This window comes from Cyprinus carpio, chromosome B10 (genome assembly GCF_018340385.1).
Source record: "Cyprinus carpio isolate SPL01 chromosome B10, ASM1834038v1, whole genome shotgun sequence".
NCBI classification, from domain to species: domain Eukaryota; kingdom Metazoa; phylum Chordata; class Actinopteri; order Cypriniformes; family Cyprinidae; genus Cyprinus; species Cyprinus carpio.
Genome location: NC_056606.1, coordinates 3,560,910 through 3,582,829, shown reverse-complemented (window position 1 = coordinate 3,582,829; position 21,920 = coordinate 3,560,910). Strand labels below are relative to the sequence as shown.

Genomic DNA, 21,920 nt, shown 5'->3' with positions numbered 1-21,920 from the left:
CACACACGAATGAGAAAAGGAAAGAAACACAGCACACCAGCGTCATTTCTTTGCAACTTTTAATCCCTTTATGCAAAAACTTTCAGGAAAAGAACTAAAATACAAAATAAAGGACACTTTTTCTATTCAAGACTTAAGAACACATCAGCACAAAACCTACAGGAACAGAGCACGGGATGAGACAAACTTGGAAACAAAACGCCTCGCTATTTACAAGGTTCAGACACTGAATAATGTTTTTAATAGTTGTGTAAGGACAGGAATCCACAAGCTGCCTGCGAGGAGCAACGCCGAAGCCAGCCTGCCGACCTACAAGAGAAGATACGCAAGATGAACAACTCTGATTCAGACACGCTCAACAGAAAAACAACAACAGCACGTCCATGTTTCAGTGTTTAACTTCTCGAGCTGTCCACTTTAAACTAGGAAAACCATCATTAAAGATTAAAGATCATATGTTCGGCGTCTCAGATTGACAAAACAGTAAAAGCTTCAGCTCCGGGCGGCCGGTCGACCCATCGAGGAGCGAGCCAAACCTCTTCCCCTTAAACACGAAAACTGTCATTTGCATTTAGCCCATACGTGAGATCTGTCTAACACAGACTCGTCAGCGTTCAAAGGCTGACTTTACATATGATCTTTAAAGGCTACGCTTAAGAAAAAGCCTCGAGGTGAAGTTCTCTAAAGAAAAAGCAAGCATTATGAGAGAGTTTATGCAATTATGGAGGTGATTGAAACCGAAGAAATAAAAAGAACAAGTCACTGAAGCTCCACAACTGAAACACAAGAGCACTACAATCGAAAAAGAGAAGTTATGAATCACTTTTAGGTTACGTTAATAAACTCCTGGAAAAAACACATTTTGAACTGTTAACCAAAACCAACAACTTAAAGGAAAACGGGGGAATCTCCTTTGTGTTTGTTTTACGCTGGTACAGGAAGTTTGAAGAGACCATACCACAGGACAGCGCTTTCTCGTGCATGCCGTGCTCTCTGCCCGCTATGTGCGACGCCCAGAGAATGTCGTGGTCAGGTGACACACGGCCTGCAATGAAGTCCCCGCTGGCAGGTACAAACAAGGTACAATAATCAGAATTAGGGAAAGAAAGGAAAAATCAGGAGAGGCGCCCTTACTCTGTACCCCTTAGCTGTACTTTACCTGTTAGCAATGCTATCAAGTCTCTAAGTTATTCCATTATGATCACCTGTTAAAGCAGGAGGAGAAGGCAACCCTACAGAAAAACACTTACGTTTCTCTGACACGCTAAAAAGGCAAAATGGCTACACAAACGAGAGTGATTAAAGATCTATAGACAGGTGTTGTTCAACTCTGGTGCAGTGATACGTGTAGGCCTTAGCTTTGTTTAGATAGTGTCTATTGATCTTTAAGATTGAGCTCGGGTGCAGAACGCAGCAGAGATGTGACCTTACCATGAACATGAACGTGTTTAGCCGCTTTATCAATACGGCTGGTAGCTGTTCTGATGGGTGCCGCTTTCCCGAGACGCCTTGCCGTAACTGCTCTGTTGACCTACAAAAATTACAAACATATAAAGCCATTTGTACAGTGTCTTTGCTGCTCCTTGCTTTTCTACAGAACCACTGTAACCTGTACTGTAATGAAGCAGTGCAATTCTCTCTAAATACAGGGTAGCACTATCACAGCGTTCGGAGAAAGCACCTAAATATCACTAAATGTGGATGAAGCCTACACGAAACAGCAGGCTAGGTTGGGAACAAAGCACTGAAACACTTTTGTAAACTTTTTATTTGATTTTTCAATTTGTATTCGGAGCAGTTTCATCACTTTCACGTTTCAGATGTGGAGTATATATATATATATATATACACAGTACAGGTCAAAAGTTTGGAAACATTACTATTTTCAATGTTTTTGAAAGAAGTCTCTTCTGCTCATCAAGCCTGCATTTATTTGATCAAAATACAGAAAAAAACAGTAATATTGTGAAATATTATTACAACTTAAAATAATAGTTTTCTATTTGAATATACTTTAAAAAAAATAATTTATTCCTGTGATGCAAAGCTGAATTTTCAGCATCATTACTCCAGCCTTCAGTGTCACATGTAACATCCAGTCTATCACATGATCATTTAGAAATCATTCTAATATTCTGCTTTATTATGAGTGTTGGAAAACAGTTCTGGCTGTCTATTATATTTGATGAATAAAAGGTTAAAAAGAAACTGCATTTATTCAAAATAAAAAAAATTCTAATAATATATATTCTAATAATATATTTTCTTTACTATCACTTTTTATCAATTTAACACATCCTTGCCGAATAAAAGTATTGATTTTATTTAAAAAAAAAGAAAAAAAAATTACTGACCCCAAATTACTGACCAGTAGTGTATATTGTTATTACAAAATATTTATATTTTAAAAACATAGCTTCTTTTATTCATCACTTTTTTATCCTCAAAAAAAAAGTATCACTGTTCTGAAAAAATATTAAGCAGCAGAACTGTTTCAACTTTGATGATGAATCATCATATTAGAATGATTTCTAAAGGATCATGTGATAATGATCCTAAAAATTCAGCTTTTCATCACAGAAATAAATGATAATTTAAAGTATAAGAAATTTAAAAATAAATAATATTTCACATAATAATATTTCACAATATTACGTTTTTTTTCTGTATTTTTGATCAAATAAATGCAGGCTTGATGAGCAGAAGAAACTTCTTTCAAAAACATTAAAAATAGTAATGTTTCCAAACTTTTGACCTGTACTGTATGTATATATAGTGATATTAAAAATGAATACAAGGTTAAATAATAATTTAAGTACTTAACATTTTGTTATAACTGTGTTCTTACTGTTAATACATTTGTGTGCTTAATTGTACTGGTATCAAACAAAAACAAAAAAATAGTGGTGCAATTTTGCCAAATTATGCCCCAATTTTGTAAATTTTGCCTAAATTGAGTGGAAACAACAATACAGCATGAATATCAAGACGTGGGTCTCTGAAGGTTAAACGTTCAGTAAGAAACTGTGTGTAAAATTACCACTGTAATCATCATAGCCTTGTCCATAGCCATAGTTTGGATAGTTGTATCCTGAATAGTCATAGCCAGAATAGCCATTATAGCCCTGGCTGTATCCGTCGCCGTAGCCTCCGTAGTTCTGGCCGTAGTAGTTGTTGTATCCTTGATTATAGCCCTGGCTCTGTCCTGTTCACAAAGAGTCAGAGGCGCACGTTCAGTCCAGAACTACCGGAATTAAAGTTCGCCAAAGACAGCTGCAATCTCTAGATTTGCAAACCTCTTCCACGGCCCCTGAAGCCTCCTCGTCCTCCTCCGAAGCCTCGGTCCGCTCTGCCCTGCTGCTGTCTGTAAACTTCTTTCGGCTGCGCGACTTTGACTTCACACTGGCAACAAAGATTATCAGCGTTACTCACGTGTAGAGTTAGGCTAAGTATTGATTTACTCACAGTAATAAAAGTGACAGCATAAAACCACCTTTTTAACATAGCCATCAAATCATAGAAAAGAGTAAAGAAACCTTACTGAGTGTAAATATAAGATGCAATAGGACATACCTACTATGAGCCGTTCTATTAATACACACGTGTCTGTCAAACCTAATATCACGATAACATCAACATACCTTCCCTGATCCAATTTGATGGTATCTGTTCTCCAGCAGCTGCGTAACGGGATCCTCTAAAACGTACGTCACGAAGCAGAAACCCCGTCTTTCGTTTGTTTTGGTGTCCATGGGGAGCTCAATGTTTTCAATCTTTGGAGAGAAAAACACGCAGGTGAGTTTAGACGCACCGGTGGGGTACTACTTCCAAAAACTGAGGAGGTACTCACTTCCCCGTAAGCTCCGAAGTACTCGCGGATCTGCTCCTCAGACGTGTCTGGACTCAGGCCGCCGACGAACACCTTCTTGGGCGGCTCCTTGCCCTTCATGGCCTTGGCTCTCTTGGGATCGATCAGCTTCCCGTCCAGCTTGTGCTCCTTCAGCTCTAACACCTGGACACATCAGGAGCTGGCTATGAAATGATGTCATCACTAAACGTACAGACTGACGGGGACGCTCACCTTATCAACGCTCTCAGCGTCTCTGAAGAGCACGAAGCCGAAGCCCCTGGAGCGGCCCGTCATGGGGTCTGTTTTGATGGTGCAGTCAAGGACCTCTCCAAACTTGGACAGGTAGTCAGTGAGGTCTTTCTTGCTGGTGTCCCAACTGAGTCCACCGATGAACATTTTCCTGCACGAAAACAAACCATTCAATTCACTCCACTAAATAACTGATGCACTAACATGACATTATACACACATCTGCTGGTGATGCATGCGAGAAACGCAACAGAATACAATATAAAGCACTGTTTTTGGTAATTAAACCTCACTGGTAGATATTTCTGTTAATGCACGGACTAACTCTTAGCCAGTAGACGCTAATACGCGAGTAACAAACAGATTAACTAACGTTACTAGGTTTCGAGCATCTTGAGCTCGATGTTATGTTATATATTGTGCATGTTAATAACAGAAGCGTCTGGAGGCACATTAAAGCGTCTGATCGATAAGTAGATGTGTGTACATGAGCTGCTGTTGTTGTTGTTGTGTTGTCGCGCGGGCCTCGCGCCGGACTCACCCGTCATCCTGCTGATTTTTACTCGCGTTTATCTTGGAGCCTTCTGGAAACTCGTCGGTGCTGAAGTCGCCTTGCTCTTCGGCCTGCATTTTGGAGTGTATGTAGCTTGATCCGAGGCTTGATACGTAACTGAGTGTATTACTGTGGATTTAAAAGGTGTTATACTTCAACACGAATAAAGTGCCGCGTTGATTAAAATGGCGGACGGAGATCAGTGACGAAATCCGTCTGCACGAGGAGGGGGTGAGGGGCGGGGCTTATACTAATAGCCGCAAATAATACTCATCTACGGGATTATTTCCGAAGAAAAAACACACAAAGAGACATTCTAATCACAATGTGTTTGTTTATTTTTATTTTTTTTGCAATGACTCAGTTATCCTTAATAATAACATGTGCGTTCCTTTAAATAATTTCAATAAATGACACCATTATTAGATAGTGTACTAGCAAAAATAAAAATTCTAGCATTATTTACAGGACTGTTTTCTAGCCTCGGGGCGGGGCCTGATTCGGTTGAAAACAAAAAATCACAATGAGAACAATAAAGCCTGAAAAATTACTTTACTTCCATGAAGGTCAAGACTTATTAAAAAGGTGCATTATTCCTAAATTGATTACCCTGACTAGAAACAAACAATAACATCAACAACAACATTAATAATAACAATTAATAATAACAGCGACAACAACAATATAACAATTACAAATATATAAAAGAAGAAAATATTTAGCATGTCTCTTTAAGGAAATTAATTTCCTTCAATTCTTTATATGAACTGTATTTTCGTTATATAACCAGTTATGCACACACACAAAAACAAACAAACAAACAAAAAAACTATCAAATAAGTACACGAATGAATTAATTTCACACAATGGGTAAAAGTATTTTTATTTATACGCAGCCTTTACTCATCACATTTACTTCCTTACTGAACAGCCTTGCCCAACCGTGTTGCCAGATTTAAATAATAATAATAAATGCTTAAAGGTATACATACGGCTACACGCCTATTAAATTACTAAATAAATAATTTTCTGCACAAAATTTTTTCTTTATTAATTTTAACACCTCAAAAATTGTGTAGAACTAACAATCTAATATTTTATAAACTGTTATTATCGCCTTCTTTTGCCTATTACAATTATATTAATTATAAATGTAAAGCTTGTCCTTACATATTAAAAAAAAAAAAAAAAAAAAAAAAGAGGCAAATACATGAATGAAGTGTAGCAATGTAACGTTAGCATTAATTACACAATTAATTAATTACGCCGATGAAAGAGGGTGGGATTTAGTGCGCAGGATTTGGCAACCCGCAGCGCTCCATGTGTTAGCTCAGCACTAGCCTGCATGCTATTATTGAATCATTTGTCAGAAGCTGAGCTTCTCATCTCATATAATCAAACCAAACACAGGACTTTAACAATCATATATATCGTTTGCCATTGATCGAAATGGCAGCGATTGCGGTACCAGAAAACACCAGAGTCTTTCTCCTGGACATCGAAGGAACCACGACGCCCATCACGTTCGTCAAGGTAAGAGCTCACAGATAATAGAGATGAATTCATCATGAGCGAGGAAAACCAGTCCGATGGTTCATCGTGTTATCTCGTGCACGCAGGACATCTTATTCCCCTACATCAGAGAGAATCTGGAGGAGTATCTGTCTGCTCACTGGGAGGAGGACGAGTGCAAACAAGACGTGCATCTGCTCAAGAAACAGGTCAGCACCTTTCAAAACACACTTTAAACAGGTGCTTATGACACTGTTTCTAAACGTTATTTTCATTTGTACGAGAAAATGGGTGCATGTTTTTCTTATTATTCGCTTTACATTAAGGGAAGTATTATACAAAAGCTTCAAATCTATTTAGTCCGTCTCAAGATATATTGGCAATCTAATTAGGAGGCAGGCCTCAAAAGAATTCTTTTTCTGTAATTATTATAAATCAAACAAAACAGTCACATTTTCTTGTTTAAATAAAAACAAATTACACAATAAAATAATCTTGGTTAAATAAACATTACTTACATTATAAAAGAAAAAGGGTGAAAAAAAAAACAATTATATTTTATAATTTTACATTAACAATGTAATCAATATTCTATTTATACAGGCCATCTATAAATCTCGTCAAGTTTGTGTTTTTAAGCAATTTATATTTATTAAGATAATAACTCAGTGCAGTATAATTTAAACAGTGTATTTTATTTGTGAACTTATGTTCAGCTATTCTTTTTAATAAATACCTTTAAACTATTTTTGAGTTTTTCGGATCGTCAGACAACAAAGCTGGTCACAAACGCTGAGATTTATTTAAAATTTCACAAAGCTGATTACTCACTAAAATCACGTTTTCATGTCATTTTAAATCTTATTTTGACGTATCTATTTGTGTGAGTTGTTTACTTACTTTTTAAATTTCTCTTTCCTTTTAACGGCATTATAATGTTCATTCAGACCGATTCGCGAACATGCACGATAGGTCTGGGAGTCGATTCAGCTGTCCCGATTCGATTCGATTCGATTTGCAAGCCTGTAATTCGATCCAATTCGATTCTTCATTTTTTTTTTTTTTATTACATTAATGCTATTAATACTTCTAAAAAATGAACATTGAACATCAGTTTACAAATGGTGAATTAATAAAAAGAAATTAAGAGCCAATTGTATTTTAAACCTATTCTCTCTTTTTTTAAGGTTGTTTTTAGGTGCGTAGTTTTGTCAAAATATTTCATTATAAACCCGATAGTTCCGGTGCTTGATTCTGATTGGCTGAGCCGCGTTCGAAGCTGTTGTAAATTACTCTACAAACATACACCTTTGTTTACTTCTGTGTGTTGCTCGGCAACCACTTTGTTGGAACCACACCTGTTTCTGAGGAACTACATTGTTTGGTGGAAGAATACTGTTTTTATTAATATCATTACACTTTATTTGCTCTGTTTTATTTTGTGAAACCGTTTTATAAAAGCCGTGGTTTACAGTGAATTTATAACAGTTAAGGGGTTTTAATTTTTTTTTCTCATGCAATATTTTGCCTCCTCGGATGTAACTGCAGTATCCGTGTCCAGTCGTACAGTGTCTGGTGACTGATGACCAACGGAGAGCGCGGTGCAGTTACCGGGACGCAGTTGTTCGGACTGAACCCTGTGTGTGTTTCAGGCTGAAGAAGACCTGCGGCAGAATAAAGCGTGTCACGTTCATGCGGTGGACCAGACGGTGCACACGGACGAGGAGAAGGCCATCCGGGAGGTGGTGGAGGGCGTGCTGTGGCAGATGGCAGCGGACAGAAAGAGCACTGCGCTCAAACAGCTGCAGGGACACATGTGGAGAGCCGCGTACATGACGGGGAGAATCAGAGGCGAGTAAGTAACCGCAGTGTGTTTGAGCGTCTGACCTGGACGCTTCTTATTTATCAATAAATAATCTTTAAATACAGGCTATCAGATTAGGCTGTGGCTGCAGCTGTCAACATTCAGTAGAGAATATCATCTTACTTTTCAGACACATTTTGGGAGCTGCCACTTGAAACAGACCGTGCAGGAGGTTTACAAATATTGGGCAGCACAACTGTTTTCAACACTGATGATAATAAATGTTTCTTGAGCAGCAAATCGGTGTATTAGAGTGATTTCTGAAGATCATGTGACACTGAAGACTGCAGTAATGATGCTGGAAATTCAGCTTTGATTCGATGGAATAAATTAAATTTTTAACACATTCACATAGAAAACAGTTATTTTAAATTGTAATTATATTTCACAATATTTGTGTTTTCTTTATTTATTTTAATCAAATAAATGCAATCTCGGTGAGCAGAAGAGATCAAATCAGAAATGTAATAAATCTTACTGACCACAATCTTGTAATGTTAGTGTACATTTATATCCTGGGCAGCAGGCTCATTATATCACTGTAGGGACTCGATGCAGTAAAAGAGAGTTATGTTGTTGTTTTGCTGTGGTTTGGTGGCAGGGTGTACCAGGATGTGGTTCCAGCCATCAGACGGTGGAGAGGTGACGGTCTGAAGGTCTTCATCTACTCTTCAGGAAGTGTGGAGGCGCAGAAGCTGCTCTTTGGCTATTCAGTCGAAGGCGATCTCTTAGATGTAAGCACTCTCAGATGGGATTCGCTTTCTAAACAACAGGAAGCGGTTTGAGATTCAGATCTCTGTAGTCTCTACAGTCTGGATGTGGGCATTAAGAAGGGTCTTGTGCATCATTTATTAATGTGATTAATTATGTAAGCAGTCATTTCCTTTACTGTGTAAGGCGAGTCATTATTGGCACTATTCAGATGCTGTGTCACTCTGAAGTGGTTTGTTTTGGACTGATGTCCAGCTGATTGTACATTATTACAGTGGTTTTTCTGATTAGCAGAGTCTACTTATTAAATTAATTTCCTTTTTTTAATAAGATGCCAGCAGAAATATTATCTTATTAGTGGTGTTAGACTATTGTAGTATTTATTAATCATTTAAAATGTATATTATTTTTATATTTTTAGTTTTCATTTTAATTTTTAGGGTAAAATTCCAGTTTTCTTGTGGGTTGCATTTGGTATTTATTAATAATATTATAATAAAAAAATAAAAATAAAATGTATATTACAAAATAGTAAAATATTTGAAATACTATTATAGTATTAATATTTTAAATTAACTTTTAGTTCTATATCAGTTTTCATTTTAGAAAAGTATTATTAATATTATTATTATTATTATTATTATTATTTGTTATTAGCTGTAATGTATTTTTATTGCAGTTTTAGCAATTTTAGTGCTTCAACTTATTCATTTCAGTTATTTACCAAGCCTAAGTTTGTTTTTCCATCTAATATTTGTATTATATATATATATATATATATATATAAGATGACAACACTGGTGTGTTCTTTTTCCCATTAGTTTTATTTTTATCTTTTTATTTCTATTTTATATTTTTATTTCTATTTTTCTATATTAAATACTCTATAATAAAGGCTGTATTTCTAATGTTCTTTATTTTTTACATTTAATATTTATATATATTTTTAGTTTTATTTGAATTGATGTAAATGTTTTTTAATAGTTTTAGTTTTTGTAATCACTGGCCAGCAAGTTTTTCTTATCTTTATTTTTATTTTTTTATTATTTCACCAAGATAGTTGGCAAACATAAAAAAAAAATAGCTTTAGTTATGGTATTTCAGTAAAGATCAAAGTAAATAATGCAGAGTGATCCAGAAAGGATTATAAATGACGATCACATGTATGCCTACATGGATGGAATTAAAGCCAAGAAACAGTGATCTGTCCGCAGGGAAAATTAGAAATAAGTGTTTACTTGATACAGACTCACAAGTTTAAATGAGTTGATGTAGATTCCCAGGTTTTGAATTATTACATTTATTCTCTCAGCTGTTTGATGGTCACTTCGACACTAACATTGGTGCCAAAGTAGAAAGTAAGAGCTATGAGAACATCGCGGAGAGGATTGGATGCCAACCGGAGCAAATCATGTTCTTAACCGACGTCACACGAGGTGCGTACACGCATTTCGTTTTCATTACATGCTTGTGCCACAATCACGTGAGGGTTCAGTGTTAATTCAGCTTCATTAAATCTCCCTTACAGAGGCAAAGGCAGCAGAGGAAGCTGGGGTGAGCGTGATCCTGGTCGTTAGACCTGGAAACATGGAGTTAACCGAAGAGGAGAGGAGCCATTATAGAGTCATCACATCTTTCAGCCAGTTAGAACTGAGCGGGAACGTTTGACAGCACAGAACCGGGTGAAAACCAGCGGCTACTGTCTGTTTTATTCTGCTGGACTGAAACGCCAAGCCTCCCAGGTGCTTGTTTTTTACACTGAAACCCATCTATGAATTATCATACACTTACATTCTCTGGGAATGTTTTATGTGCGGTGTTAATGTGTAGCATATGACATACTCATGTCTTTATCCCCCACATGTGCAGTGAGATAGAATATGATCACCTGCCAGCTAGACACAGGTTTAGTGTGACTGTACCTCATGTCTTATAAACCTCAATCTTAAAAGTTGTTGTAAAATTTTATTCCAAGTGGACACATCGAACAAATCACATCTGCAACATTTGGATACACCAGCACCCGAGAACAGATGTCTGTTTAAGTGACAAAATACAGGTTTATGACTGATGTCAGAGATGTCTTACAATCCTTAACATCAAGTATGAAAAACTGCATAAGATTATGCAGGACAGGCTCAAAATTAAATGCGGTTACATGAATACAAAACATCTATGATTCAATTTCAAATGGAATTTCTTCTTGATATTAAAGGTATAGTTTACCCAAAAATTCAGATTGTCATTTACTCACCCTCAATTTGTTACAAACCTGTATGTTCTGTTGAACACAAAAGAAGATATTTTGAAGAATGTTAGTAAGCAAACAGTTGACGGTAGCCATTGACTTCCATTGTATTTATTTTTTTTTTTTTCATACTATGTTTGCTTACCAACATTCTTCAAAATATCTTTATTTATGTTTAACAAAAGAAAGAAACTACAGGTTTGGAACAACTAGAGGGTGAGTAGATGATGACAAAAGTTTTATTTTGGGGTGAACTGTCCCTTTAAATGAAGTTTCCAAAGCTGTATGCCGTGTGAAGAGTCTTCAGAAGCTCTTAGATCTTCCACAGAAGAAAAAAAACAGCATACGGATTAGAAGTGACCAAGAGGGTTAGTAAACAACAACAGAATATAAACAGAATGTTTCTTAATGGATTATCTTGCTAAAAACTGTTCCTGTATTCAGATGTTCTCCTTGGAAGTGTCCTTGTGCTTCGCTCATCTGACACACAAACATGAAACACGTCACAGTGAATCCTTGTGCATTTCATGAATTTGTTGCTTTTGCAAAAGAGTATAGACACGTTCAGTAGACGTACTCGTCCGAAGGTCTTCCTAGAGAGATCACATTCAGCTGACGTGCAGGGCTGGTCACTGGCGCACACTGGAAGATGTACGAGGGTCCACAGCTGTGAAGAGTGAGACTAGAGCTGGTCAGACTGGTACTCGGAGACCTCAGAGAGGCTGAGTGGAGGGTCCTGCTCGTCGCTGCAGACGATCTTGAAATGGTAGTGCCGGAACTCAATGGCGAACGTGGCCAGGTACGTCAGGAAGAACATGACCAGCGCCCACTGAGCGCGGGCCGCGTGCATGTGCAGCCGCTGAGCCATCAGAGCGAAGTCTGAGATCTGCCGTCAAGGCTGGAATATGGGAAAATGTGTAGAAGAAGATTTTGAACAAGTAGGGGATTAAAGGGTTAGCTCAACCAAAAAAATTCTGTCATTAATTTCTCCAAACCCATAAGACCTTCGTTCATCATCAGAACGAGAGCTCTCTGACCCTCCATAAAAACCAAGAGCTCTCTAAACCACCAAAGACAACAAACATCCTTGCATGATCAATTCAGAAACATAGCAAGGACATCGTTAAAATAATCCATGTGTCATCAGGGGTTCAACCCTAATTTTACAAAGCTATGAGAATACTTTTTGTGCACAAAGAAAACAATAATAACGACTTTATTCAACAATTCTTCTCACAGAGTTAACTTCTTCCACCATTTTCAAAAGTAGCCCAGAATGTAATCATTGTAATCAGCGCTGTTTACGTTCAGTAGAGAAGAACTGTTAAAGTCCCCCTAATTTGGGGAATGAGAGGTTTTGGGACATTCATGCAAGGTCAAAAACAGTTTCATCGTCTTACAATATGCATTTATTTTTATCTTACTTGCTCAACGACTTCCAAACGATTCGCTCAACGATTCATTTTTCCAAACCCCTTCTTTGCGTGACGCTAATCTGCGGTGACTGGTTTGATTGGATCATGCCTGTAACGTCTGATAAAGCAGCGTTTGTGAGCGCAGTGCTGCTTTGTGTACAGCGTTTAAAAAAAATATAGCATTTTCATTCAGACCAACGTGAAAAGACCAACAAGTGGGTGGGCATCATGCTAATGTTTCATGAAATGGCTTGGGATTCGTTTTTAAAATGACTCGTTTCAATGATTCAGAGTCGACTCTTTCGTTTGAGAGACAATGACTTTATACACGGTGCACTTTCAGATTTAAGAATTTGCAGGATGTTTTCATTCACTTAGAGCTGTGCTACACACTGCACGAAAGGTAACTTTCAAAAATCCATAATGGGGCACTTTAAATTATTATATTGTTTTCTTTGTGCACAAAAAGTATTCTCGTAGCTTTGTAAAATTACGGTTGAACCTCTGATGACACATGGATTATTTTAACGATGTCCTTGATACGTTTCTGAGCGTTGATCGTGTAAGGGTCCTTGCTGTCTATGGAGGGTCAGAGAGCCCTTGGATTTCATCAAAAATATCTTAATTTGTGTTCTGATGATGAACGGGGTTCTTACAGGTCTGGAACGACACGAGGGTGAGTAATTAATGACAGAATTTTCATTTTCATTACTGCATTGTTGTAAGGAGTAGATTTAGGGTTGGGGTAGGTGTAGACGTTGATAAAACACCATCTAATGGGTAGAAAAATACATTTCATTGTTAGTTTCCGGTGGAAGATGTATGTTAGTTTCCCAAGGTCCTTGAAATCCTTGAAAGTTTGTGAATCTGAAAAGAAAAAAATTCAAGGCCCTGTAAGGTTTTTGTTAAAATTAAACACATTGATACAGGTCCTCGAAAGTGCTTGAATTTATTTTGATGTTTTCTGGAAAAATTCCACATTATTCCCTCCGGTCCGCTAATGTGTCATTCCACCAACAATTCGTGGCCTATGCATACTAGCATGCTTGATTTACGTTAGTTACACGCATTTGCTCGTTACGTTAAGTGTTTCCCGCGTGAGGTTTTTGTGTTGTACGTTGCCATGACATTAGAGTGACCATACATCCTCTTTTTCCTGGACATGTCCTCTTTTTGGACCTTAAATTTATTTCATTTTGGACATTCTCCTGCTGAGAAATAGCTGATAAAAATCTAAGAAAAATTCGAGTGCTCGAAATTTTTCATTTCAGTCTTATTTGACATTCAGTACCTCAGGACAGAAATAAGGTAGGAGGAAAATTATTTTTGATGATGTTCCCCGGCATGTTAGCTGTATCTGTTTCCTTTTGTGGTGATAGCATAAAGTATCCAAAAGTTACAGTATTTTGTAACAAAACAAGCCTTTTTGTTTAGCTCTTGACTCATTGAAGGAATTTTAAAAACTGTTGTTTTCTGTGTGCCATACACAAAAATAACGACTCATAAGACCGTAGCAAGGAAAGTCAAAATCTTTGCATTTGAATATTCTCCTGCTGAGAAATAGGTGATAAAATGTAAGAACAATTATTTTGTCAAAGGGAAATTTTACATATTCTTATTTGATGTTCAACATCTAATTAAACAACATGTGTGCTGGAAAAATTCTTTCTTGGTGATGTTCCCAACATGTGTGCTGTATGTGTATTAAATTTTTGAGTGATATCATGAAGTAATCAATTGTGTGATTCAGCGATTCTTTTGTCATCACTTAGAAATGTTCACGGATATCTTTGCATGGCTTTTTTATATTAAATAAAAATTTTGCGTAAAGGTAAATATTGTATTTTCTTTCTTTGTATCGTTTTGCCTTTGTATGGAAGCTTGTTTCTGCCTCTGAATAAAAGTTAAAAAAAAAAGGTAATAGCAATGTTTTACTTGACAATTCTCACTTATTTTTTTCAAGGAATTTTGTGATGTAATCACGCAATTGTGAGTTATAAAGTCAGAATTGCATGATATAAATTTGCAGTTCTTTATTTCAATTCTTAGGTTCAATTCCTTTTTTACTTGGTGCTGGAAATGTTCTTGGTGAGAAACAAGTGCACTTAAGTTAGTTGCATGCAACATACATACATGAAAGTACACTTATTTTTTGCAAGGGGTGTGTGTATAAAATGGAAATATTTTTTTTTCATGCTGCTTTGTTCAAATGGTGAAACGCCTTTTTCTAAATTTGTGATGTGCGTACATGAGGTTACAGTGGAAGGAAAGAGGATACAAAGCAACATGCAGGAAGTTACAGCTCCGGACAACAGGAAGCGAGGGATTCCTGCTCGCCTGCCTTCATTCCTCAGGTTGACCTTTAGGGTCATGAAAGACTGGACCCAGCAGAACAGTGTTCCTAGACCAAAGGTCATGGACGTACCGATGTTGTGCAACTCCTCATCGTTGGACAGCTAGATCAGCAAAACAAACGAGGTGTTAAGGTGAAAATAATCACTTAAAAAGTAATGCAGTATTCTACAGTACATATTATGAAAAAAAATGTTTCGTTTTGGCATGAAAGAATATCTGTCTGTTAATCTGTTCCAAAAAAGAGCCAAAATAAGTGGTTCAATATTGCGTTTGCAAAAAATTAAAATAAATCGTACCTGGAAATTCCCAACTAAAGTCATACCAAAGCAGGCAAGAGACAAAGCCACCAGACTGCCGATGTTCAGCCAGGGTTTATGTACTCTCGGCTTCAGCTGCAGATATCGCAGCACTCCCAGAATGAAGCCTGGAGCCCAGGAGACCATGAACATTTATTTCAAACACTTCTAGATTCATTCCAAGATGTAGATGAGTTTGTTTCTTCATCAGATTTGGAGAAATGTAGCATTGCATCACTTGCTCACCAATGGATGCTCTGCAGTAAATGGGTGCCGTCAGAATGAGAGTCCAAACATCTGATAAAAACATCACAATAATCCACAAGTAATCCACACCACTCCAGTCCATCAATTAACATTTTGAGAAGAGAAAAGCTGTGTGTTTGTAAGAAACAAACCCATAATTAAGAAGTTTTTAACTTCAAACTGTTGCTTCCAGCTTAGATACAAGTCTTCTAATCATAATATTGCTTCCTCTAGTGAAAAAGTTGTTTGGTCTGAATCAAGAGAGACACCGAACAAACAAAGCACACAAAAAAAAAAAAAAAAAAACAAAAACAGCTCTAATATGTGGGTGGATTTTGATATGAGAGACAACAGTTGATGGACTTTTTCACTGGAGGAAGCGTTTTTATAGATTGTGACTTTTAGCCAGAAGCAACAGTTTAAAGTTTATGATTCTTGCATACAAACACACAGCTTTTCACTTATTGAGACATTAACTGATGGACTGGAGTGCTGTGTATTACTTGTGGATTATTGTGATGTTTTTATCAGCTGTTTGGACTCTCATTCTGACGGCACCCATTCACTGCAGAGCATCCACTGCTAAAACAGTGATGCAATGCTACATTTCTCCAAATCTGATGAAAAAAAAAACACATCATCATTTTGAATGGTCTAAGTAATGTTTGTTTTTTTGGTGAACTATTCCTTACTAAACAGATGTTAATATGATGTTGGTACAATTCAGTCCATATGAAATAATGATTATATTAGTCGTTAGCACTTAGCTCTTTCTGTTTATAAGACCAAGTCCTCTGATAGGATCTGAGCACCATTCATACCTACAAAGGCTGCCATGTTCATGACTTGACTGAACACACAGCTGGCAGGTGGAGCATTGCCTGCAATGCTGAACAGCACAGACGGTGCATAAGAACAGTTATCAACCTCTAAACAAATCATGCAATTCAGAATAAAATTCATATAGATTTACCTGATATATGGAGGAGATTTTGATTCTGACCTGCTATGAAAATCAGTTTGAAGGAGGCATAAATTTTGATATCTCAGATTTAACAATTGGCTTGCAATAAAGGGATATGTCCTTACTTGTACTCTGCACTGAGTGGGGTGATTTTCTCACCCTCCACAGCAATGAAATACCTGTTTAGAATGAAATGATATAACATTTATCTTAACAGCAACTTAAATCATTGACATGGAAACAGGCAAAGCAGGCGTCGGATACTCACACAACCCAGAGACCAGCAGCTGTGAAGAAAGAAAACATTACAGGCAGAAACATCCATGGGCTGCACTTCCTCATGTCTCCGTATGAACGTCAATAAAACAGCCCTGCAATAAAACCAACACCACATTCTAATATCCTACATTCATACTCTAACAAATAAATCACATTAAAAGTGTATAAAGTGCAACAGTGGCTGCCTCATGTTTATGTTTTTAGATATATTTATTTATTTATTTATTTATTTTAGCCCTTAATCCAGATTATTTACAAATGTTAGTCCATTACAGATTACATTATAAAAAATGTATTTAGCAATGTAATCTGGGTTACTCAACATTCTGACTACTTTTTAGATTAATTTTACATGACTTTTACCTAGAACTTGTTTTAAACAAAATAAAATGACCGCATTGATATTAAAAACACAAAGAAAGAAAATATATTTCATTCTTCGATAACATAAAATGCATTTAACATTAAGCTTTTCAAATCTAAACAGTACAACGCAGTATGATTTTTTTGTAAGAAAACTTTAAAAGAGACGAAAAAAAGAAGAATTAGGGAAAATCAGTAAATTATATGTAAATTGCTGCCATTGTGTGAATAATATGAAATCATGTAATCCATAAAAAGTAACTAATCTGATTATGAGTCTTTTAAATGCAATATAATCTAATTACAAGTACTCTAGATTACATGTAATCAGTTACTACTCAGCTCTAGTCATCCAATAATTTTCTTCACATGAATTTAAAAAACATTCTTCAATAAAAAGTTCTTTGCAACTTTAGAACATATGATTATTGACAAAAAATATTATTAAAATATCAACATAATACCAACAGAATACTAATTTTAAGTATGCTTAAGTGTATTTTTAACAAGGGATTTCCATTTCCACAGTAACATCTCTGATTGGTGGATCTCTCTTAAAGGATTATGGGTAGTGAGGTTCCTTATTAGTTAATCAGCCATTACACCACCCAAATTTGGAAAAATGAACAAACACAGAAGCATATATCATGGTTTAACAACTCTTGAGGTCGTAATGGGTAGGAGACTTTTACTTTCAGTGCCCTACTGTTGCACTTTATTGTGAATAAGACAGGAATCAAACCACTGACCAGCCTCGAGATTTCTTGGAGAATGTTTTATGTGTGGACAGGTTCAGTCTACAGAGACAAAAACAAAAAGCGTACTGCATCTGAAAGCGTCTATACAGCATGTATTGTTAACACGACAGCAGGTTTATGGATCAGTGAATGTCCATTCATCGGTTGGGTGCTTGTGGACAGCGCCTTAGTGCTGAAGTAGTGACAGTGACAGATCAGGAGCATCTGCCTGACTGCACGCTCACAGATCCAGCTGCAGAAACAGCAGGATAATAAATGCGCGAACTTAATTATCAACTTGATATGATGGGCTTTATTAGCCTATAGTATCAATGATAAAACTGTACTTCTTAAGACTCAAAATAATAAATTACACCTTAGTTCAGAGGACAAACCCAAATCATGACTATGTTCACTCTGAATCGAAATACACAGTGAGATAGCGCGTCGTTTAATAAAAGGTTTAAATCACTTTACTGTGAACGACGAGTTTAAAACCCATACCTTGTAGACAGCACACTCTTCTGTCGCGTATAAAGCCCGTGTGCTGCTCATCTCAGACACGGTTTGCACGGGGTTGTGTGAGAGAGCCGGTGCACGGGAGAGAAACGCGGTGTCAAGGCTTTACTGCACGGTTTGGGCCGACGGACTCGGTCTGGTACTTCAGACAGACACCGCGCGCCAGGGATCTTACCATAGACTGTATAAAAACAGGGATCTTACGAGTGGTCATGTCCGATTCGCAAGCGAGTCGTTCTTTTGAACCGGTTCTTTTTAAGGATTCATACGAACCGATTCGCAAAGCATTTGGACTTCACCGCGGATACAGCGCTACACCAGGCCACAGGTTAGAATAGAATAGAATAGAATATAATAGAATAGAATAGAATAGAATAGAATAGAATAGAATGGTTTTCTTCAATAAATGAAACCAACTTTATTTAAATACGTTTTACAAGAAAATAGAATTTAGTCTATATACTTAAACTTTCGCGTTTAATGTATTGTTGATTCTTTATAATTATTGGTCAGATTTAGGCTACTAACAATTTCTGAAAAAAGTGAATCCTAAATCTTTTTTTTTATGGTTTGTGAATAAAAACGTAATTATAGCTACATATGCAAAGTGAAACCATTATGAAAAGTAAAAGAACCTGTTTTGTTGCTGTTGTTGTTGTTAGGTTGTCTTATCTTTTGATCATTTAGGCTATTCCACCTTTGTCAAATACACATTTACAGATATCAAGGCTTTTACCATGATATTAAAACTAAAACTAAAACTAAATGCAAGCTTAAAGTAGGCTAACTTTCGAAAGATAAAATCGAAATCACTGATTTAAGCGAAGCTGAAATAAAAAAAAATAAAAAATAAAAAGCTGGTAAAAGTTTTTAATAACCCTGATCTGTTCCATACAGCAAAAAACTGATCAGTGACAGACATGATTTTAATACAATTAACACAAAACTCTGATTAAGAATCTACCATGTAAACAGAGATTTTTGATTACCTTAATCAAACAGAAATCGAATTAAGACGTAGAGTATTCCTATTTTAGTCGCATTATTAAAGTGCAGTATAGACATGTACACACCTTAATCACATTATTACCAGAGAATGTCTAGACGGGCTCTGTTATTACCGTCGTGTAGGACTTTTCACCGCATTTTGCGACAGGAAACACACGGCAGTGCTCAACCGTTTGACGGCAAACAAAAGAACTTCAACACCGCCATCGTCTGTATGCACGTACGAACTGCACCTGAAACGGTCATAAAATTAAAAATGAAACAATCAAAACTGCATGACATCATCAAGAACACGAACTATATGTTTATATGTGAAATTCTGGAGGTGACGTCAGATGGCGTCGCTTGGTGATGGTTTTACTGAGATTTCACCCTTCTTTTGTGACAGTTTGTTAAAGTTAACGTGTTGGTGTGCTTCATCTTGACAAACAATGTTCATTTACCATTAAACAGGAACTGGTCTGGGGCGCGGTTCCGTCATTGCCAATAGAGTTATAGTAGCTATCGAGGTCAGTATTGTCTTACAGCACTGCAGTGGGACCAGTTTAACCAGTGTCACTCAAATAAAGTCACTGTAAGTCTTAATAAAAGCCAAGGTGTCTCAAATGCCATTCTGTAATCTAAATATAGAATTAGGCTATTCAATAATAACTCCATTAATTACAATAGCTAAATATAAAATCCAGATTTTTCCTAGAGTGCATACAAATGTAGCTACAGCTTTAGCTGAAAACCATAGTTGTGTGGAATCACATTTTGGAAATGCAAATACGAGTAAATCAAAAATGTGATTGAGACAATACTGTTTTCTAGTGTGTGTGTGTGTGTGTGTGTGTGTGTGTGTGTGTGATACATGGCTAGAAGAGAGTCCTGTTAGATTACTTTCATGATATGATGGTAAACCCTGACATGCCTGTGATGTTGCTTTCTCTTGTACCCCAATATTACAGTCTCTGCACTGGCTACCTATTAAGTTCCGTATCAGTTACAAAATATTATTAATTACTTATAAGGCCCTTAATGGTTTAGCTCCTGCGTACCTAACTAGTCTTCTACCACGCTACAATCCATCACGCTCCCTAAGGTCACAAAACGCTGGACTTTTGATAGTACCTAGGATAGCAAAGTCCACTAAAGGAGGTAGAGCTTTTTCGCATTTGGCTCCCAAACTCTGGAATAGCCTTCCTGATAATGTTCGGGGTTCAGACACACTTTCTCTGTTTAAATCTAGATTAAAAACACACCTCTTTGGCCAAACATTCAAATAATGCATCTCATAATTTTGGACTGCAGTTATATCTGATCAAATGTGCAATATTATTCTTTAACTTGGGTTAAACTAATTAATTTTACTTAGCTGGAACAGCAGCTACGCTAATTATGTCTCTATTTGTTAGGATTTACACAAGCTCCAGTCTGGATCCAGAACATCTGAGAAGAGATAATGCCAATCCCTCAGAGGACCTCAGATGATGCTAACCCAGAGACAACATACAGAACTACCACATTTTGCTATTAGTTTGATTGCATAATTGCTGTGAATGGTGTTAATGTCTGTTTGTTTACGTCTTTTATTGATTTTCCCGAACATGTCTGCCATATGCAGATAAACTGACAGTCATCACTGATAAGCTAAATATTGTAGAAACTTAATTTTCTGTAAAGTTGATTTGCAATGATTGGTATCGTAAAAAGTGCTATACAAATAAACTTGAATTAAATTGAATAGTTAAATTTTAGTCCTGTGTACTCTCACAGAAAACAAAGTTGTCGATGTTCTCTGTAATTAAATATATCCTTCCCCTTTCGAAGTTTACTCGGTTAGTCAAAATGATCAATTAGACAACAGGCCTACCAACAAAACTCTGCAGCAGACATACACTCGTCTTGGACCAGTTTTTTTTTTTTTCTATATTTCTACTAGATGGCGCAGTTCATCCACAATACAACATGACCGAGACCCATGTAAAGAAAAGCCGTTTAAACACACCTCGACTGTAGCTTGTTTAATCTTACCATTTAACCATTGCAGGCATTCATAACCACGAGTACCAGCACTATATGAACAGACTCGTCTTACCCAGCTCGATTACACCTTCAGTTATCAGTGATATCAGTTACAATCCACATCGCATTAGTTCGGCACAGTGAGAGTACCATTAAGTATTTGTCTTATATTTTATTATATATATTTATTTTTGAGAATATGTTATTTTTAGCACATAATAACGTAATATTTGCCTACTGTTAAACACATTAAGAGAAAGAGTTAGCCTATTGTGTGATTAGACTATTATAACTTAAACCTGTTATAGCAACAATTAGCATATCGATATTATTACTCCAGAACACTTGCATGATGTAAAATAAATATACACGGATCCTCCACACTCACTTTATATGCCAATTTAAACAGATTAACAAATGAAATTTAAAATACTCCTATTTACAATGTAAGCTTCAGATTAATAATATTTTACTCTTGCTGTTGCTCACGTGTTTTCTGATCTAATAACGCTGCACTAAAACAATATATAGAAATAACAAACAGCCCGCTTGAGGTAGATCAAAGTTATGTTACTGTACCAAACAATATGGTTTTTCTTGTCGGATTCTTTCCCGCCATCGCTGTCGGTCATTAGCCCCGCCCTCTGACGTCAAGGCCGCTCTAGAGCCTCCTCTGGTTTAAACTTGTCCACAAACTCCGTCGAGAGGTTTGTTCAGAAGGATATGAGAGCTTCACCGGCCTAC

The 21,920-nt window shown here is 36.7% G+C and overlaps 3 protein-coding genes across 15 annotated transcripts; 1 reads left to right on the top strand and 2 right to left on the bottom strand.

Annotated features, from left to right (window-relative positions):
- Nucleotides 1-42: 42 nt before the first annotated feature.
- On the bottom strand, nucleotides 43-4,875 carry LOC122138647 (heterogeneous nuclear ribonucleoprotein D-like). 2 transcript variants are annotated; one of them, XM_042732145.1, is made up of 8 exons: nucleotides 4,641-4,875; nucleotides 4,082-4,250; nucleotides 3,851-4,012; nucleotides 3,642-3,773; nucleotides 3,297-3,402; nucleotides 3,041-3,205; nucleotides 1,432-1,531; nucleotides 43-309 (listed from the first exon to the last, which is right to left on the bottom strand). In XM_042732145.1, the coding sequence occupies exons 1-7, from the start codon at nucleotides 4,727-4,729 to the stop codon at nucleotides 1,461-1,463; spliced, it is 894 nt and encodes a 297-aa protein (XP_042588079.1). In that variant the 5' UTR covers nucleotides 4,730-4,875; the 3' UTR covers nucleotides 43-309; nucleotides 1,432-1,460. The 2 variants fall into 2 exon arrangements, with proteins under 2 accessions (XP_042588079.1, XP_042588078.1); XM_042732144.1 differs by having other exon boundaries at nucleotides 43-1,531.
- LOC109091886 (enolase-phosphatase E1) lies at nucleotides 308-10,909 on the top strand. 2 transcript variants are annotated; one of them, XM_042732147.1, is made up of 6 exons: nucleotides 308-1,080; nucleotides 6,272-6,373; nucleotides 7,817-8,019; nucleotides 8,630-8,762; nucleotides 10,052-10,175; nucleotides 10,268-10,909. In XM_042732147.1, the coding sequence occupies exons 1-6, from the start codon at nucleotides 982-984 to the stop codon at nucleotides 10,405-10,407; spliced, it is 801 nt and encodes a 266-aa protein (XP_042588081.1). In that variant the 5' UTR covers nucleotides 308-981; the 3' UTR covers nucleotides 10,408-10,909. The 2 variants fall into 2 exon arrangements, with proteins under 2 accessions (XP_042588081.1, XP_042588080.1); XM_042732146.1 differs by lacking the exon at nucleotides 308-1,080 and adding an exon at nucleotides 5,865-6,185.
- Nucleotides 10,910-11,407: 498 nt separating this feature from the next.
- Nucleotides 11,408-21,885, bottom strand: LOC109084446 (transmembrane protein 150C-like). 11 transcript variants are annotated; one of them, XM_042732139.1, is made up of 9 exons: nucleotides 21,756-21,871; nucleotides 17,655-17,702; nucleotides 16,532-16,634; nucleotides 16,389-16,442; nucleotides 16,273-16,305; nucleotides 16,121-16,188; nucleotides 15,054-15,181; nucleotides 14,681-14,858; nucleotides 11,408-11,866 (listed from the first exon to the last, which is right to left on the bottom strand). In XM_042732139.1, exons 3-9 carry the CDS (start codon nucleotides 16,603-16,605, stop codon nucleotides 11,670-11,672), a joined length of 732 nt encoding a protein of 243 aa, XP_042588073.1. In that variant the 5' UTR covers nucleotides 16,606-16,634; nucleotides 17,655-17,702; nucleotides 21,756-21,871; the 3' UTR covers nucleotides 11,408-11,669. The 11 variants fall into 11 exon arrangements, with proteins under 11 accessions (XP_042588073.1, XP_042588068.1, XP_042588072.1 ...); XM_042732134.1 differs by lacking the exon at nucleotides 21,756-21,871 and adding an exon at nucleotides 19,235-19,334; XM_042732138.1 differs by lacking the exon at nucleotides 21,756-21,871 and adding an exon at nucleotides 19,151-19,300.
- Nucleotides 21,886-21,920: the final 35 nt, after the last annotated feature.

Excerpts from the sequence above, each read along its gene's own strand:
- LOC109091886 (XM_042732147.1), top strand. The coding sequence starts at position 982 with ATGCCGTGCTCTCTGCCCGCTATGTGCGACGCCCAGAGAATGTCGTGG. Across the intron at positions 8,763-10,051 it reads TCGAAGGCGATCTCTTAGAT|CTGTTTGATGGTCACTTCGA; the intron begins GTAAGCACTCTC and ends TTATTCTCTCAG. Across the intron at positions 10,176-10,267 it reads CTTAACCGACGTCACACGAG|AGGCAAAGGCAGCAGAGGAA; the intron begins GTGCGTACACGC and ends TCTCCCTTACAG.
- LOC122138647 (XM_042732144.1), bottom strand. The coding sequence starts at position 4,729 with ATGCAGGCCGAAGAGCAAGGCGACTTCAGCACCGACGAGTTTCCAGAA. Across the intron at positions 4,251-4,640 it reads AAAAATCAGCAGGATGACGG|GAAAATGTTCATCGGTGGAC; the intron begins GTGAGTCCGGCG and ends GTTTTCGTGCAG. Across the intron at positions 3,206-3,296 it reads CTTCAGGGGCCGTGGAAGAG|GACAGAGCCAGGGCTATAAT; the intron begins GTTTGCAAATCT and ends CTTTGTGAACAG.
- LOC109084446 (XM_019099129.2), bottom strand. The coding sequence starts at position 16,605 with ATGAGGAAGTGCAGCCCATGGATGTTTCTGCCTGTAATGTTTTCTTTC. Across the intron at positions 16,443-16,531 it reads GCTGCTGGTCTCTGGGTTGT|GTATTTCATTGCTGTGGAGG; the intron begins GTGAGTATCCGA and ends CATTCTAAACAG. Across the intron at positions 15,182-16,120 it reads GAACATGGCAGCCTTTGTAG|GCTTCATTCTGGGAGTGCTG; the intron begins GTATGAATGGTG and ends CCTGGGCTCCAG.